Source organism: Branchiostoma lanceolatum, chromosome 4 (genome assembly GCF_035083965.1).
Source record: "Branchiostoma lanceolatum isolate klBraLanc5 chromosome 4, klBraLanc5.hap2, whole genome shotgun sequence".
NCBI lineage: Eukaryota > Metazoa > Chordata > Leptocardii > Amphioxiformes > Branchiostomatidae > Branchiostoma > Branchiostoma lanceolatum.
Window position 1 is genome coordinate 5,724,787 of NC_089725.1, and position 15,136 is coordinate 5,739,922.

Genomic DNA, 15,136 nt, shown 5'->3' on the forward strand with positions numbered 1-15,136 from the left:
ACGAGTAACCACCCTTGTAGCTTGGGTAACCTTTCTTGTGCAAGTATAAATGATTTTAGATAAATCAACCATATGCATTTCTTGTTTCCACCGTCTATTCATTCAATTACATATATGCACCACATACATATACAAGATTCTCACATTCGTTATTCCGTTCCGTTCCATTTCTTATTATCTCCATGAAAAATGGAGATATTGTTTTTGGCGTGTCTGTGTGTGTGTGTGTTTGTGTTGTGTTTCCGGACTCCTGTAGTCAGCATAACTCCAAAATACCGCCAAAATTGTCAAATTTCAAAATCACAGCAAAATTCAACTTTCTATACTCCCTGAGACCATAATGTCCTTCCTAGGACTTCACGCAGACCCAGAGTTGGGCACAAAACGATCTGTCTTGCACGTGCTGTCCGCCCCTAGGAGCACCGGACGCCGGACCAGTCTCTGGGGATGAGTCTGCTGGTGCGGTGTTATATTGCATTGACGAGCTGGCGGTAGCCCTATGCCCGCTTGCTGGTCACCGGCTCCGCCACGTGGTACTCTCGGCTGACCACCGTCCTGTGGCGGCGCTTGCACTTGGGGCTGCCCTCCAGCTTGCTGCACGGCCGCGACGAGCGCTGTTTCTGGTTGCGGTGCCGCTATTTCGCCGTCGTTATTCTGTTGTTGTCTTCCCCCTCCAGCCTGGTCATGTCCGGGCGGGTTTTGTACCACCTGGGCTCCTGCAGGTTCCCGGCGGGGGTTGCACTGCTCCCGGTATAGCCGGTACCTGTGACATCTTCTCTACTTCCTGAAAAACTTCGCGTGGACACAAACTTCGGCAAGAAGCGGTCTGTCTCGCACGTTCTTCCTGGGCGGTCCGACGGAGCTCCTAACGCTGTACCAGGCTGTGCGGACGCGTCTTTCGCTTCAGCGGAGTAAACAGTCAGTTTTCGCCTTATATAGATTGGGTATATGGATCAGCCAATCACAGCGCAGGAAAGATAGTAACGCTTTTCGGTCTGTCCTGCAAACTTTAGCACCAGGCTGACGGACCACCAAAATGTGTTCTTAGTTAATAGCTTTGACATCAATTAAGCAGGAGGAAAAACGTTTAAGAGCCGTTTTTTAGTCTTATTTGGGAAATTCGCAGGAAAACAGTAGCAGACTGAAGCATCAACGCGACTCATACAGTATAGCCGGGAACTTGCAGTCTATATATGGCCTCCGTCGGTCAGTATTGACCATGGTAAAATCCTAATTCACAACAGCCCTACAGCATCGACTATGGCTAAACAGCCCTATACGAGAATGGCAGTCTCTGCCACAAAAATCACATCTGTAAGCTGACTCAGTTCTGTTGCAAAGCTCTTTTCTGCGGATCCGCTTTTCTTCTGCGCTGTGCATCAGTCTGATTTCTCCTGATTTGAGCTGTCTGAACAGTGTGCATCTCCACCTGGAACGGTCACTTGCAAGGTCCTCCCAGTGCTCCGTATTAATATCTAGAGCCTTCAAGTCCCTCTTGCAGACATCTTTGAAACGCAGCTGTGGCCTCCCGGTACGTCTCTTTCCTGAGATCAGTTCTCCGTAGAGAAGGTCTTTGGGGATTCGGCCATCCTCCATGCGACGGACGTGGCCTAGCCAGCGAAGTCTGCGCTGCCTGAGCAGGGTGAACATGGTGGGGAGGCCGGCGCGGGACAGCACTTCGGTGTTGGTCACTTTGTCCTTCCATGATATGCCAAGGATACGGCGCATACACCTCATGTGAAAGGCATTTAGCCTATTCTCCTGCTTGGCATAGGTCGACCACGTTTCACTCCCATAGAGAAGTGTGCTGAGAACGCATGCGTTGTACACGGCCATCTTTGTCTTGACAGAGAGTTTGGGGTTCTCCCACACTCGAGTGGTAAGACGGGCGAGTGTAGTTGCTGCCTTTCCAATCCTCTTGTCGATCTCCTTGTCCAAGGAAAGATTGTTGCTTGCCGTGGATCCGAGGTATGTGAAGTGGTTCACAGCCTTCAGTTCATAGTCACCGATGGTGATGGCCGGGGGTGCTTCTACATCCTGGCCCAGCACTTCTGTCTTCTTAAGGCTGATGATCAGACCAAAGTCATTGCATGCCCTGGAGAAGCGATCCATCAAAGACTGGAGTCCCTGCTCTGTGTGAGCTGCAAGTCCGGCGTCATCAGCGAACAGTAGATCTCTGCTCAGGGCTTCCCTTACCTTTGTTTTGGCCTTGAGGCGGTTGAGGTTGAAGAGTCTGCCGTCGGATCTTGTGCGGAGGTAGATTCCTTCAGTTGCTGTTCCAAAGGCTTGCTTCAGGAGCAGGGCAAAGAAGATCCCGAACAGCGTGGGGGCCATAACGCAACCTTGTTTTACACCGCCGCGTATGTCAAATGGCTCAGACAGGTTGCCACTGTACAGTACTGTCCCCTTCATGTTGGTGTGGAAGGATTCGATGAGGCTCTGTAGCTTTGGTGGACAGCCTATCTTGGGTAAGATCTTGAAGAGGCCGTCTCTGCTAACCATGTCGAACGCCTTGGTGAGGTCGATGAATGCTATGTACAGAGGCATGTTCTGTTCCCTGCACTTCTCTTGCAGCTGACGGAGGGAGAAGATCATGTCGATCGTCGATCTGTTGGCACGAAATCCACACTGCGACTCGGGGTAGACACGTTCAGCAAGCCGTTGTAGACGGGCTAGTACAACTTTCGTGTATACCTTGCCGACCACGCTGAGTAGTGAAATTCCCCGGTAGTTGTTGCAGTCGCTTCTCTCTCCCTTGTTTTTGTAGAGGGTGACAATCTTGGAATCTCTCATGTCCTGTGGGACTGCACCTTCCTTCCAGCACTGACAGAGAAGTTCGTGTAGCGGGAGCAGTAAGACGGTCTTGCAGTGTTTGAGTAGGTCGGGCGGGATTGCGTCACTGCCTGGTGCCTTTCCTGTGGACAAGCTGTCGATGGCTTTGTTGAGCTCATCCAAGGTTGGCTCAGCATCTAGTTCATCCATGGTTGGCAGACATTCGATTGCGTCGAGGGCTGAGGGGGACACAGTGTTTTGCCTGGAGTAGAGGTCCGAGTAGTGTTCCACCCATCTCTCCATCTGTAGCTTCTTGTCTGTGATCTCTTCTCCAGTGGTGGACTTAAGGGGAGCTGTCTTGCTCTGGGTTGGTCCAAGTGTCCTGTTAATACCATCATACATACCTCTGATGTTTCCTGTTATGGCGGCTACATGGATGTCTTCACTAAGCTTGCTCCAGTACTCATTGGCACACCGTCGGGCTGTCTGTTTGACTTTGTTCCTTGCGGCTCTGAGGACGTGGAGATTCCTCTCGCTGGGTGTTCTCTTGTACTCTGCAAGAGCAGCACGTTTGGCTTCTATCACGGGGGCCATCTCTGCTGACTTGGCATCAAACCAGTCGTGTGACTGTGTGGTCTTCTTTCCGAAGGTAGCCATGGCTGTACGATGCATCACGTCTCGCAGATCATTCCACTTCTTTGTCGCTGACAGTCCAGATGGCTTGCTGTTAACTTCCTTCTCAAAAGTAACAGTAAACTTTTCCACGAGTTCTGGTTGAGCCATTCTGCTGATGTCGATACGTGGCTTTCCCGGCTGTCTTGCGTGGTGGAATTTCTTCGGTTCCATCTTGAACTTGCAGCATACCAGGGAATGGTCTGTATCGCAGTCTGCACTCTGATACGCACGTGTCAGTAGCATGTTCTTGAGCGAGGTCCGTCTTGTCAGGATCAGGTCCAGCTGGTGCCAGTGCTTCGAGCGAGGGTGTCGCCAGGAAACCTTGTGTTGGGGCTTGGTCTGAAAGTACGAGTTTGTGATGCACAGGTTGTGATATGCGCAAAACTCCAGCGCTCGCTGTCCATTTTCGTTCATCTTGCCAACACCAAATTTTCCAAGGCATGCTGGCCAGGATTCATGGTCGTCACCCACTCTTGCGTTGAAGTCACCTAGGAGGACTAGTTGTTCGTCACTGGGAATGTTCCTGATGGTAGCTGTGAGATTCTCGTAGAACTCATCCTTTACTTCAGGGGTGGCAGCAAGTGTCGGGGCGTATACGCTGACAAGGGTGATGGGGCCTTTGGTTGTGTTGAGGCGGAGAGTGAGGAGACGCGCAGATCCATTACTTCCCGGCTCCACCATCCTCAGTAAGGTGTTCTTCACCGCGAAGCCTACTCCGTGCTCCCTGGGCTCATTGGACCCTTTCCCCTGCCAGTAGAACGTGTAGTCCTGCTCCTTTAGAGTGCCTGAGTCAGCAAGGCGTGTTTCCTGAAGTGCAGCTATATCCACGTTCAGCCTCCTCAATTCATCATTGATAACAGCTGTCTTCCTGGCATCATCAATGTCCTTAAGATTCTCTGTAAATCATCATAGTTCGAACGTTCCAACATCCCAGTTTTAGAGCTGGTCTCTTTTGTTGTCTTTTGTTGCCGGGTGCGGAGATAACGACCTACCTTTTGGAGTTTATCCTATTCCCCGCACACCCCACGAGGATAGTAGACCGTGGCGAGACAGCACCTTATTGGCTGGGGGCTGCCCAGCTTGAGGCGGGCGGTAGCTATCCACTGGGACGCGAGGATCCCTCCCACCGCCGGGAACTTGCAGTATCACTGGGATAATCAGGTACGTGAACTTTGACCTTTCACCGGCGGAAACACTGACCCGCGTGTCCGCCATTTTGACCAGCGACACAAAGGAATCTTCCCGTCTAAGACTATTTGCAAGATATTTCAACGCTTCATCGCTTCTGTAACTTCAGCAGAACACAGGTAAGACGGTTGCGAACTATAATCACTCACTAGTGGATGGTACTAAGACAGCAAGATAGCACTACGGGAGTAGTTAGTGGCGATTTTCGAAATCATGGGGGGGGGGGGTCGAACGAGTGTTACGTATTTACTCTTCATACATAAACTCGACGAGTACAAGACAATGGATATACTAGTACGTATACGGTACGCGGTTTGGGCAACGATGTATTTAATCTGCCATTATCTCTATTGTGGAGGCTTGAAGCCTCCGCAATAGCCATGTAAGGGCGTGTTGACATAGAACGGCCAAAGGCCGAGGTCTTTGCATTTACAACACATGTGCAGGAACCATGTTGAAAGCTAGTTGCGAAATATTACAGTTTTAGCAATGTTGCAGAGGAAATGTAGATGAATGCTGCAAGGGCGGGATGGTGGTAACCGAAAAGCGAGCCCAACCGCCCGGGCGGCGGATGTCGCACGAATAGAGGTCAAGGGTCACTTCCTTTGAAGCAATTCTCTACGATTGATCCTATTGGTCAATACTAACATGATGGGGGCAAGAGCCTTAGGTATCTGTGTTCAAACCGTGACATACTAAAGTTACATTTGCCAAACATCCTAATGCACATGCATCATGAACTACATTCACATTCATGGCTTACGTCAAGGAATAATGAAAGCAGGGGTCGTGCTAATTACAGAATAGAATTTGAAGACAGACCAGAATATTTGTCAGGATACAAGTTGAAGCCATGTCATGACTCGTAAACTTTGTCTTGCTACACCACTATTCCGGGGTAGAAATGGGATAGCATTGGTAACATTTACAATGTTGCACATTTCATTGCAGTTGTTGGAAATGGACGACGAAATCTGTGAGATACCTGAGGACGAGCTGCCAATTAAACACCCTGGGAACGAGACAAACATCAGCGAGGCTCCGGCAACAGACACGGGAAGGCAGCAGGACCAGGAAGAGGAGGTTTCATGTGTGGAAACGTGGGGGGTAAAGTCTTTCCATCCTCCGGTACATGTACAGGGTCGAACAGAGCAGACGGACACGCTTGCGGTGAAACGTACCGTGCATAAACGCTTCGCGTGCTCAGATTGTGACTACAGGGCAGCTTCAAAGGCTAACCTGTTTATACACAACAGAAAACATACAGGTGAGAAACCCTACAAATGTGAGCAGTGCGACTATTCTGCTGCACACAAAGGCAGTTTAGATCGACACATGTTTAAACACACCGGAGAGAAACCCTACATGTGTGGAGAGTGCGGATACAGAACGGCCGACAGGTCTCATCTATCCGAGCATATGAGAAAACACACAGGCGATAAGTGCTACAAATGTGACCAGTGTGACTATTCTACTGTGCGAAAAGGGTATTTGAACAAACATATGGTTAAACATACTGGAGACAAACCTTACATGTGTGGAGAATGCGGATACAGAACGAGCGACAGGTCTAACCTATCTAACCATATGAAAATACATACAGGTGAGAAGCGCTACAAATGTGATCAATGTGGCTATTCCACTGCGCGAAAAGGTGATCTAGCCAAACACCTTGCTGCGCACACTGGAGAGAAATCCTACATGTGTGGAGAGTGCGGATTCAGAACGAACAGAAAGTCTCACCTGTCTGAACACATGAGAACACATACAGGAGAGAGACCCTTCAAATGTGACCAGTGTGACTATTCCACTGTGCGAAAAGGTGATTTAAACAAACATGTGGCTACACACACGGATGACAAACCCTACAAATGCAACCACTGCGACTATTCTGCAGCACAAAAAGGCTCTTTAAACCGACACATGTCTAAACACACTTGAGAGAAATTTTATATGTGTGGGTAAAGGACTGAAAACTCGTATAATCTACAGCCCATTGGAACAAACGTTCTGGAAAGAAACCCCAACCGGCTTGAATAGTTCGTGACTGTTCAACTTCACATATATAAGATCCCTTTTGCCAAAGAAACATGGAAAGTTAACAAATTCGACGCAGAAAGCATGGAAAGATAATTAAAGAGGAAACGTGTACATCTATTGAGCTAACGCAAACAGCCAGACTACAGTCTGCTACTGCCAGTCATGGTCTTGACTTTGATCACTTTTGCCAAAGAATCATGGGAAGGTAACAAAAGTGACATTTTTAAGCATGTAGAGATCATCATACATTGTTGAAATAGTTAAGAACATCATACATTGTTGAAATCTCAACATGATGAACACTACGTGAGAGAAAAGATTGGTTACAATACTTGGAACATTTCTTACTTATCTAAACATAAGTTAAAACATACGAGTGGGAAAACTCTCCAAATATGACAAGTGCATTAGGCCATCAAGCCTTTGTCATTAGGAAAATTACAGATTGGTGACGAAGGCACCGGTGTCCAACTGTGACGCTTAGCTTGTAGTCTAGCTGTTGTTACTTGTAAGCCTTATGACCCAAGACGCTAGCCGTTTGCATTAAGGGGGATGTCGGAGCTTCCTTGTATGAGTAAGCGGTGGTATCTCAAACTGAGAACGAAGTATGGCGCTTTTTTGTTAGCTTGGAAACAACCACACGTGTATCTTCTATGCCATATATTTGTATCTTTGAAGAAATAAAATGGAGGCATTGATGCACAACTTCCCTGTTTGAATGGAAATTTATTTCAGTTCTACAATCATAACACAACGATGGAGCTAGATATACATGTATAACCTCTGTACAACAGAATGCAAAATGCCATTGTGTAATGGTATAAGTATTATGATATAACCAGCTTTTGCCGCGTCACGAACCGGCGAACAGAGTGTGTTACACCGAAGGTTGGTTATACTTAACTTGGAAGAAAGATATAGATGTGAAATGTAGTTCCTTCCATTGGGTTGCGATTATGAGAAACAAAAGAAAACCTGACCTGGTTTATTTTTCTTGAAAGAGAGAAGTAGGGGGAAGGCAGGGAAGGTGAAAACAAATCCGCGAACATTTAAAAAAATACAGTATCGCTTTTCAGTCTGTGCACTTTACACGACTTTCCTCACTTCACGCAGGTGTAAATGAGTACCTAGCTCATCTAGGGTTAGGGACGTCCCTCGGATAGGACGTTAAATGAAGGTCCCATGTTTGGGGAGAGACACACCCCGCGCACGCAAAAGAACCCACCACACCTTTCGAAAAATTGTAGGGGCATGCCCAGGTGTGCGATGGTCCAAATCTTTCTGTCTGGAGTTGGTGATTCACAACAAATGACCCGGATGGAGGCCTGGCGAACCTCAACCATACGGTGATTTGCGCTATTTAACCGGACGGGAGACCTGGCGCATTCCCGTCTTGTATCAGCCAACGAAAGGGTATGTCACCCCGCGGTATAACCCCGACGACTACCACGTCGACTACCTACCTACCTTTCAGTCTGTCCTGCAAACTTTAGCACCAGGCTGACCGACTACATTGTACTACACTTTTTCATAGTTAATTGGTTTGATATGAAGCGAGCAGAAGGGGAAAAAAACGCTTCAGATCTGGATTTTAGTCATATTTGAGAAATTCACAGGACAGCAGTGGCGACTGAAGCATCAACGCGACTCATACAGTATAGCCGGGTACTTGCAGTATCACTGGGGTAATCAGGTGCGTAAACGTTGACCTTTCAACGGAGGAAGCACTGACCTACGTGTCGAGTGGGGGATGTCTCCGAGTACATGTTTTTGCATAAATTATGCAAATGAGGTAAGCATTAGCATAATTTATGTCCAGGTGTATTCACATTTTCTAAAGGTACCTACACCTGAAATATATTATACTTGTTGCTATATCTATTTACTCAGAACCATTATATCATTATTATAACTGATGGACGAATTGAAAGCACCCACACCTCAAATATGACATTTGTAGCATGTACCGTACGGGAGATACAATGAATTATGCAAATAAGGTAGTCATTGGCATAATTTATGTCCAGGTGTACTCACCTTTCCTAAAATTACCTACACCTCAAATATGACATCCGTAGCATTTACCATAAGGGAAATACACGTTTCTGCATAAATTATGCAAATGTGGTCATCATTAGCATAATCCATGTCCAGGTGTATTCACCTTTCCTAAAGTTACCTACGCCTCAAATATGGCATCCGTAGTATTTAACGTAAGGGAAATACACGTTTTTGCATAAATTATGCAAATGAGGTAAGCATTAGCATAATTTATGTCTAGGTGTATTCACCTTTCCTAAAGGTACCTACACCTCAAATATGACATCCGTAGCATTTACCGTAAGAGAAATATAAGTTTCCATTAAACTATGCAAATGATGGAATCATTAGCATAATTTATGTCCAGGTGTATTCACATTTTCTAAAGGTACCTACACCTGAATTATGAAAAAAAAGTTGATGCGGATTTCTGTCCCAAAACAGGCAGTTGCGGCACACATTCTTGACCCGGAAACGCACTTCCGGTATAGAGAAAACCCCCATGTAGTGCCCAGCTAACTGCTCATTCCGGCGTGTAAGAGTATGGCGAGTATGGCCATCACAGGCGGGCCACGACAGACGGAATGTACCATTTCATGTGTGTAGGGGTGTGCGGCCCCAAACAGAACGGCATGGAGGACAGTATGCAGAGCTAGAGGCGCCACTTGCCATTCCCAGAGTATGCGAGGATGAGTGAGTGGGGGTGTTCAGCTGCAGGAAGTGCGAAATCGTACGAAATGGAACAAAATCGAATGGAATTAAGTGGATGGATGAACTTTATTCCTCGACAGTTGTACATGGTACAATGTATGGCAAGAATGACAAAGCAATTTATAAGCATAGTCTATTCTAAAAACTATGACTATAGGGATATGGACGTAAAAGGCGTAATGACATATTGTGTGTTAAACGTTTCTGTCTGTTACAATACATTCTCTCTTTTGTAAAGCGCTACAAATGCATTGGCTTAAGTACGTAGATATATATAAGTAGCTTGAAAATGTCTGTGTTTGTCTTTGGCAAGTTTTTTGGATACTAGATTTACAGGTGATCATATTTTCGCCTATCTACACATTCTACAGTACTAGTATAGGCTGGACATAAGAAAATGATATTCATCTTCGACGCTATCTTGACATGAGGGACATCGTCTCTGGTTGGCTAAATTACATTATAATACCTACCTTTTTCTATATCTAGGCTAGGCAGTGTGCACGCACTGATTCTTAATTTGTTTTATCAACTAAAAAAGATTCATTACGAATTGATGAAATATGATTTATTTTCCATTGTGAAATTGAACGAAGTGGAATGAATTTGAACGAAGTGGAATGAAATGGAATTAAATAAAACGAAATGGATCAAATTGAACGAAATCGAACGAAGTGGAATTAAATGGATCCTGAATGAAATTGATCAAATTGGAACTTCGGCAGGGAGTCTGCCCAAATCACCCGGCTAAGTCGGACCACCGCGGACGGCTTCGTGGCTCCGCCAGGCGACCGATCAGGGTACGTGAGGTGTCAGGAGGCCCCGATGGTAGCGGGGGTGGCGGCGTGACGGGCTCAGGCGGGGACCGGCTAAGGTGTGGGCGGTCGGCGGGAGAGGTCGCCTCTGGCCTCCGATGTGACCAAGTTGCGGTGGTTTTACATTGAAAAGAAGGTTGCTAGTCCTACCTTGAAAAAGTGGTCATTTTTTTACTGGGTCGGGAAATGACGGCGAGAAATCGCTCACTCTCTCGCCAGTCGTTTTGTTACCCCGCCGACAAGGCTGCCACTCCCCGCGAGGGCAGCCAGAGATCGACAACTGGGTTGGAAGGCGGCCGCTCCTCCACTCCTGCGGGTGAAGACGACCGTGCCGAGGGCGACCGGAACGAGCGCCGGGGCAATCCTCCGTGGAGGCGAAGCCCGGGTCCGTCTTTCTCCTCGGAGGAGCGACCCGGCCCAAAGGCAACGGCTTGCCCGGCCTTCTGTCTGCGTGCGAGTAAGCCTTCCGGACTCGGTGGTCGGAGACCCGGCCGTCCGCCTCCTCGGCGAACAGTCGGTCATGAGAGTGCGGGACCGTTCCTGCATGACAGGACGGCTCGGGTGTTGAAGGGAAGCAACGGTCAGGTGTGGCCGGGAATTCTGCGTTCAGGCTCCCGAGGGTTCGCGGCCACTTTTACGGCGCGATCCCACCTTACGGCAGCGCCGGACTCGGCGGTCTGCCGGTGTCTCTCGCGTGTCCTCTCCCCCTTGTGGGATTTAGAGTGCACGGCGTGAGCGGCGCGGCGTGGCGTGGCGGGGCATACGGCGGGCTGTCCTCTCGATCGGGCCGGCAACGGTCTGGAGGAGCGCCACCGTCCCCGCACTTTAAACCGCATCAGTACATCCTTCGGCCTGCACGGGCCTGCCGCCTTTTAACTGCACATCGGAACGGGTCGGCCACCGTCCCCGCACTTACACCGCATCGGTACGGCCTGCACGGGCCTGCCGCCCCTTAACTGCACATAGGAACGGGGTCGGACACCGTCCCCGCACTTACACCGCATCGGTACGGCCAGCACGGGCCTGCCGCCCCTTAACTGCACATAGGAACGGGGTCGGACACCGTCCCCGCACTTACACCGCATCGGTACGGCCTGCACGGGCCTGCCGCCCCTTAACTGCACATAGGAACGGGGTCGGACACCGTCCCCGCACTTACCCCGCATCGGCACGACCTGCACGGGCCTGCCGCCCCTTAACTGCACATCGGACCGGGGTCGGCCAACGTCCACGCACTTGCATCGGTACGGCCTGCACGGGTCTGCCGCCCTTTACCTGCAGATCAAAACGAGGTCGGCCACCGTCCACGCACCGATACTACTTCGGGCAGCAGCGGACAGGGCAGCCCAGCGCACACAGGCATCGGAACGGCGCTCCTCCCTCAGGACAGGCCTGAGCACCAAGGACATGCATCGCCGGCGGACTAGACTTTTTCACCGCGGGAGAGCGGTATCGCCTCGGGAGCTATAATAGGTTTGAATACCAGGCTACTCCGAAGGAGGCGCCAAGCATATCGTTGCTTTCTCGGCTGGATTCTGACTTAGCGGCGTTCAGTCATAATCCCTTAGATGGTAGCCTCGCACCACCGGCTCATCAACCGAGCGCCTGAACCAAATGTCTGAACCTGCGCCGTTCCTCTCGTACTGATCAAGATTACCATCGCAACAACACTTCATCAATAGGGTAAAACTAACCTGTCTCACGACGGTCTTAACCGGGGCCCAGCCCGACGTCTCCGGGTTCGCTTTCCTTGCCGCACTGGACGACCCAGTGCGAGGCCGGGCGCCCATCTCCGAGTTCGCGAATTAAATGTGCCTTTCGGGCGTGGGCGGCCCGCGCCCTAGGTTTCGGCGCTCAACGCGGCGGCCCTCCTACTCGTCGCGGCTTGGCTCGGCCGGAGCATACTGCCGCGACGGCCGGGCATGTACTCGACGCTCCGGCGCATTCATTTTCAGGGCTAGTTGATTCGGCAGGTGAGTTGTTACACACTCCTTAGCGGATTCCGACTTCCATGGCCACCGTCCTGCTGTCTGTATCGACCAATACCTTTTCTGGGGCCTGATGATCGTCCGCATCGGGCGCCTTACTTAACCCGGCGTTCGGTTCATCCCGCAGCACCAGTTCTGCTTACCACTCGCATTCAAGGCCGCGGGCTCCACTCGAGCGGCGACGGCAGGGATCCCACCTCGGACCGACAGACGGCCCTTCACACCCTTCATTGTCCCTCTGGTTTTGTACTACATCCGTGTTTCAGGACGGGTCGGGTGGGCGACCGGACATCGCTGCTGATTTCGGCCGCCCTGCAGCTGCCTGGCGCACCCGTCGCCGACGACGCGCGGGCCGTTGTAACGCAATAGGAACAGTCCGCCTCGGTGGAAACAACACGCGAAGGGGCCAGTGCCCGGCTCGGCCCCTGTCCCTGCCCCGAAAGGCGTTGGGCAGCGTGGCGGTCGATTGCTTGTCCTCGGTCCGACAGCGGGCGCAGCGAGACCCGAAGGCACCAGGCACATTCCGCGGGGACGTGGCCGCCGTCGAACCGGTCGCAGCGCACGGAAGAAGTTTGGCGAGTCTGCACACCTCGACGCCGGCCGATCGGTCTTGCGATCTATGCTCGGCCGGCGGGGTGCGGACAGACGTCCTGGACAGCGCAGGCGGAGAGCCAGGAGCGCCCATGCCGACCCGCTTGGCGTCCGACCCGGCAGCTCCCTTGGAGCTTTGTCGGGCGCCTCGAGTACCCGTCGTTCCCTACCCTGCTACCCTGCTAAACCAGCGAGCCGCCCCGAGTAGCCTCGTCGAGGACGGAGTCAGGTCCTCCCGGTGAAAAGTTTGGGCGGGCGAGCGCAACTGGGGCCGCAAACATCCTGGCGGAGGGGCGTCGCGTCGTGAGTCTCCGTGGGGTAACAGGTCAACTCGCCCCAAGTCCAACAATTTACTACCAACTCGCCCCACTTCTAAATATTACTTTACATGCTAAGAAAGCCTTGTGACTCTAATTTCAACCTTCTCTTCTCTGCGCATTTAACGCTGATGAATGCCGGGGGCGCCGGCGGGCCATGTTGCATGTCTAGCCGGGTGAGACTAGAGCTAGCGGCCGTACACGGTGGCACGGCGGGCCGACATGCCGACCGGGTCCGCCAGCCGAGTACGTTGCTAAATACGTGCTCAGCAAAAAAGAAATGTTGACTTAGAGTCACACCGTTTTGTTAGCACATGTACAAGTAATACTAGTATTTAGAAGTAGGATTCATGCATATAAAACCAGTATTTTCAGATGATGGTAAAACTCTGGATTCGGCAACTTCTCATGTGGCTCTGAAGTCCAATCCTGGCGTGACAGTCTCTTCCACAGTTTTGACATCAGAGGAGATCTGAGGAGATCTAAGGTTGCTGTCTTTCTTTCCTTCTTTGTCTTCTTTGCTCTATAAAACCCGTATAAAACCAAGTTTGATAAGCCCTAATTTGGAGCGAGTTGGTAGTGAATAGTTAGGGCGAGTTGGACTTGGGGCGAGTTGACTAGGATTCGTCTGCGTGGTATGGTTGAGTCTCAAGGCGGGGCCTAGGTGAGACGGCTCTTCTCTTGCACCCCGGCACGGTGTTGTGGTCTGTGCCTCGATGCAGTCGGTTTAGCGGGCGAGTGACCTATCCTTAAACGTCGGACTTCGAGCGGGTGTCCCGCGGTCCAAGGCCTCCTTCGGGCAGAGGGCGAGAACTGCTCTCGGTCGCCGCCGGCCAGCCACCGGCGACGACTGGTTGTTACACTCCCCGAGGTCTTCAAAAGAAGGGCGGGCGCAATCGACCCCGTCATTCCTGGCCCCGGCCGGCCGGAGTCTAGGGGCCGCAGCGGTCTTCCCGGCGGGTACCGGTTCGCGGTGCGACCCCCAGCCCTTCCACTTGTTTGCCGTCCATCACCTGGAAGGGCGACTTCCCTGTCTCTGAAACGACGGTGCCTAGAGGCTTTTGATGTAAAATCAAAGAAAAACGACAACATTTAGCGGTGGATCACTTGGCTCTTGTGTCGATCGATGAAGAAACAACCAGCAGCTGCGAGAAGTAATGTGAATTGCAGGACTCTTCGAACGCACTCTGCGGCCCAGGGTCAGTCCCGGGGCAACGTCTGGCCGAGGGTCGGTTTTACCTTCAATCGCGTCAAGCCTCTCTCTCTCTCTCTCTCTCTCTCTCGAAAGTTTCAGTTCCGCTGTAATATGTGATTGCTACCGTCTATGAAGCCCACATTTTATGGAGAGATATGTCCCAATAAGTACACAAGTACAGTACTGTCTAAGACGACCACCTTGGGACCGAAGAAAAGCAGTCTTCTTGGACAGGTGGTCTTCTTCACACTTCACTTCACTGTTCTTCATGACAGAGCTCGAGACATAACGGTTTCCAAATTAATGGTGAACTGTATACTGTATTTTTCACACATACATGTGGTCAATCTATAACTAGACTTTTTATAATCTACACTACCCATGTACTATTACACGTAACAGTATTCCCAGTATCTATGTTAACACCGGTGTGCTTGTTAAGCCATGCCTCCAGGTCATGCTTAGGTCAGACTGCCAGGACTGGCTGAAATTGAACTTATCTCAAAGAGCCAAGCCCCCAGGACATTGCCGGAGTGCCAGGAGAGGCTGAAATTCAAAATGCTGACTCTTTACTATGAAAAAGCATTTATAACTGGACCTTTTGGTCTCTGTCATTTTCATAACACTCATACTATTATTTCAGTATCTATCAGCAGTGTGCTATAAATGCAATGGGTGTGAAATATCCTTTTGAATACTACCTATTACTAGTATCAGTATTATAAAATGCCCTGTGCTTCACATGCATCAAGGATACAATCATAAAAACAACATCTATAGTGATTGACATCCAGGGTGGAAAGA

General features: G+C 50.2%; 2 protein-coding genes across 2 annotated transcripts; one reads left to right on the forward strand and one right to left on the reverse strand.

The window, feature by feature from the left end:
• Nucleotides 1–1,162: 1,162 nt before the first annotated feature.
• On the reverse strand, nt 1,163–4,662 carry LOC136434131 (uncharacterized). Its single transcript, XM_066426895.1, has 3 exons — nt 4,470–4,662; nt 3,626–4,343; nt 1,163–2,926 (listed from the first exon to the last, which is right to left on the reverse strand). The coding sequence occupies exons 1-3, from the start codon at nt 4,660–4,662 to the stop codon at nt 1,231–1,233; spliced, it is 2,607 nt and encodes an 868-aa protein (XP_066282992.1). The 3' UTR covers nt 1,163–1,230.
• On the forward strand, nt 4,643–7,380 carry LOC136432329 (zinc finger protein 436-like). Its single transcript, XM_066423521.1, has 2 exons — nt 4,643–4,754; nt 5,587–7,380. The coding sequence occupies exon 2, from the start codon at nt 5,596–5,598 to the stop codon at nt 6,574–6,576; it is 981 nt and encodes a 326-aa protein (XP_066279618.1). The 5' UTR covers nt 4,643–4,754; nt 5,587–5,595; the 3' UTR covers nt 6,577–7,380.
• The last annotated feature ends 7,756 nt before the right edge of the window (nt 7,381–15,136 follow it).

Bases quoted from the DNA above. Each gene is read 5' to 3' on its own strand.
- LOC136432329 (XM_066423521.1), top strand. From the start codon at position 5,596: ATGGACGACGAAATCTGTGAGATACCTGAGGACGAGCTGCCAATTAAA.
- LOC136434131 (XM_066426895.1), bottom strand. From the start codon at position 4,662: ATGGCGGACACGCGGGTCAGTGTTTCCGCCGGTGAAAGGTCAAAGTTC. The intron at 4,344-4,469 runs GTGTGCGGGGAA...GATGATTTACAG, and splicing joins CGGTCTACTATCCTCGTGGG to AGAATCTTAAGGACATTGAT. The intron at 2,927-3,625 runs GTTCAAGATGGA...AGCCATCGACAG, and splicing joins CATTCCCTGGTATGCTGCAA to CTTGTCCACAGGAAAGGCAC.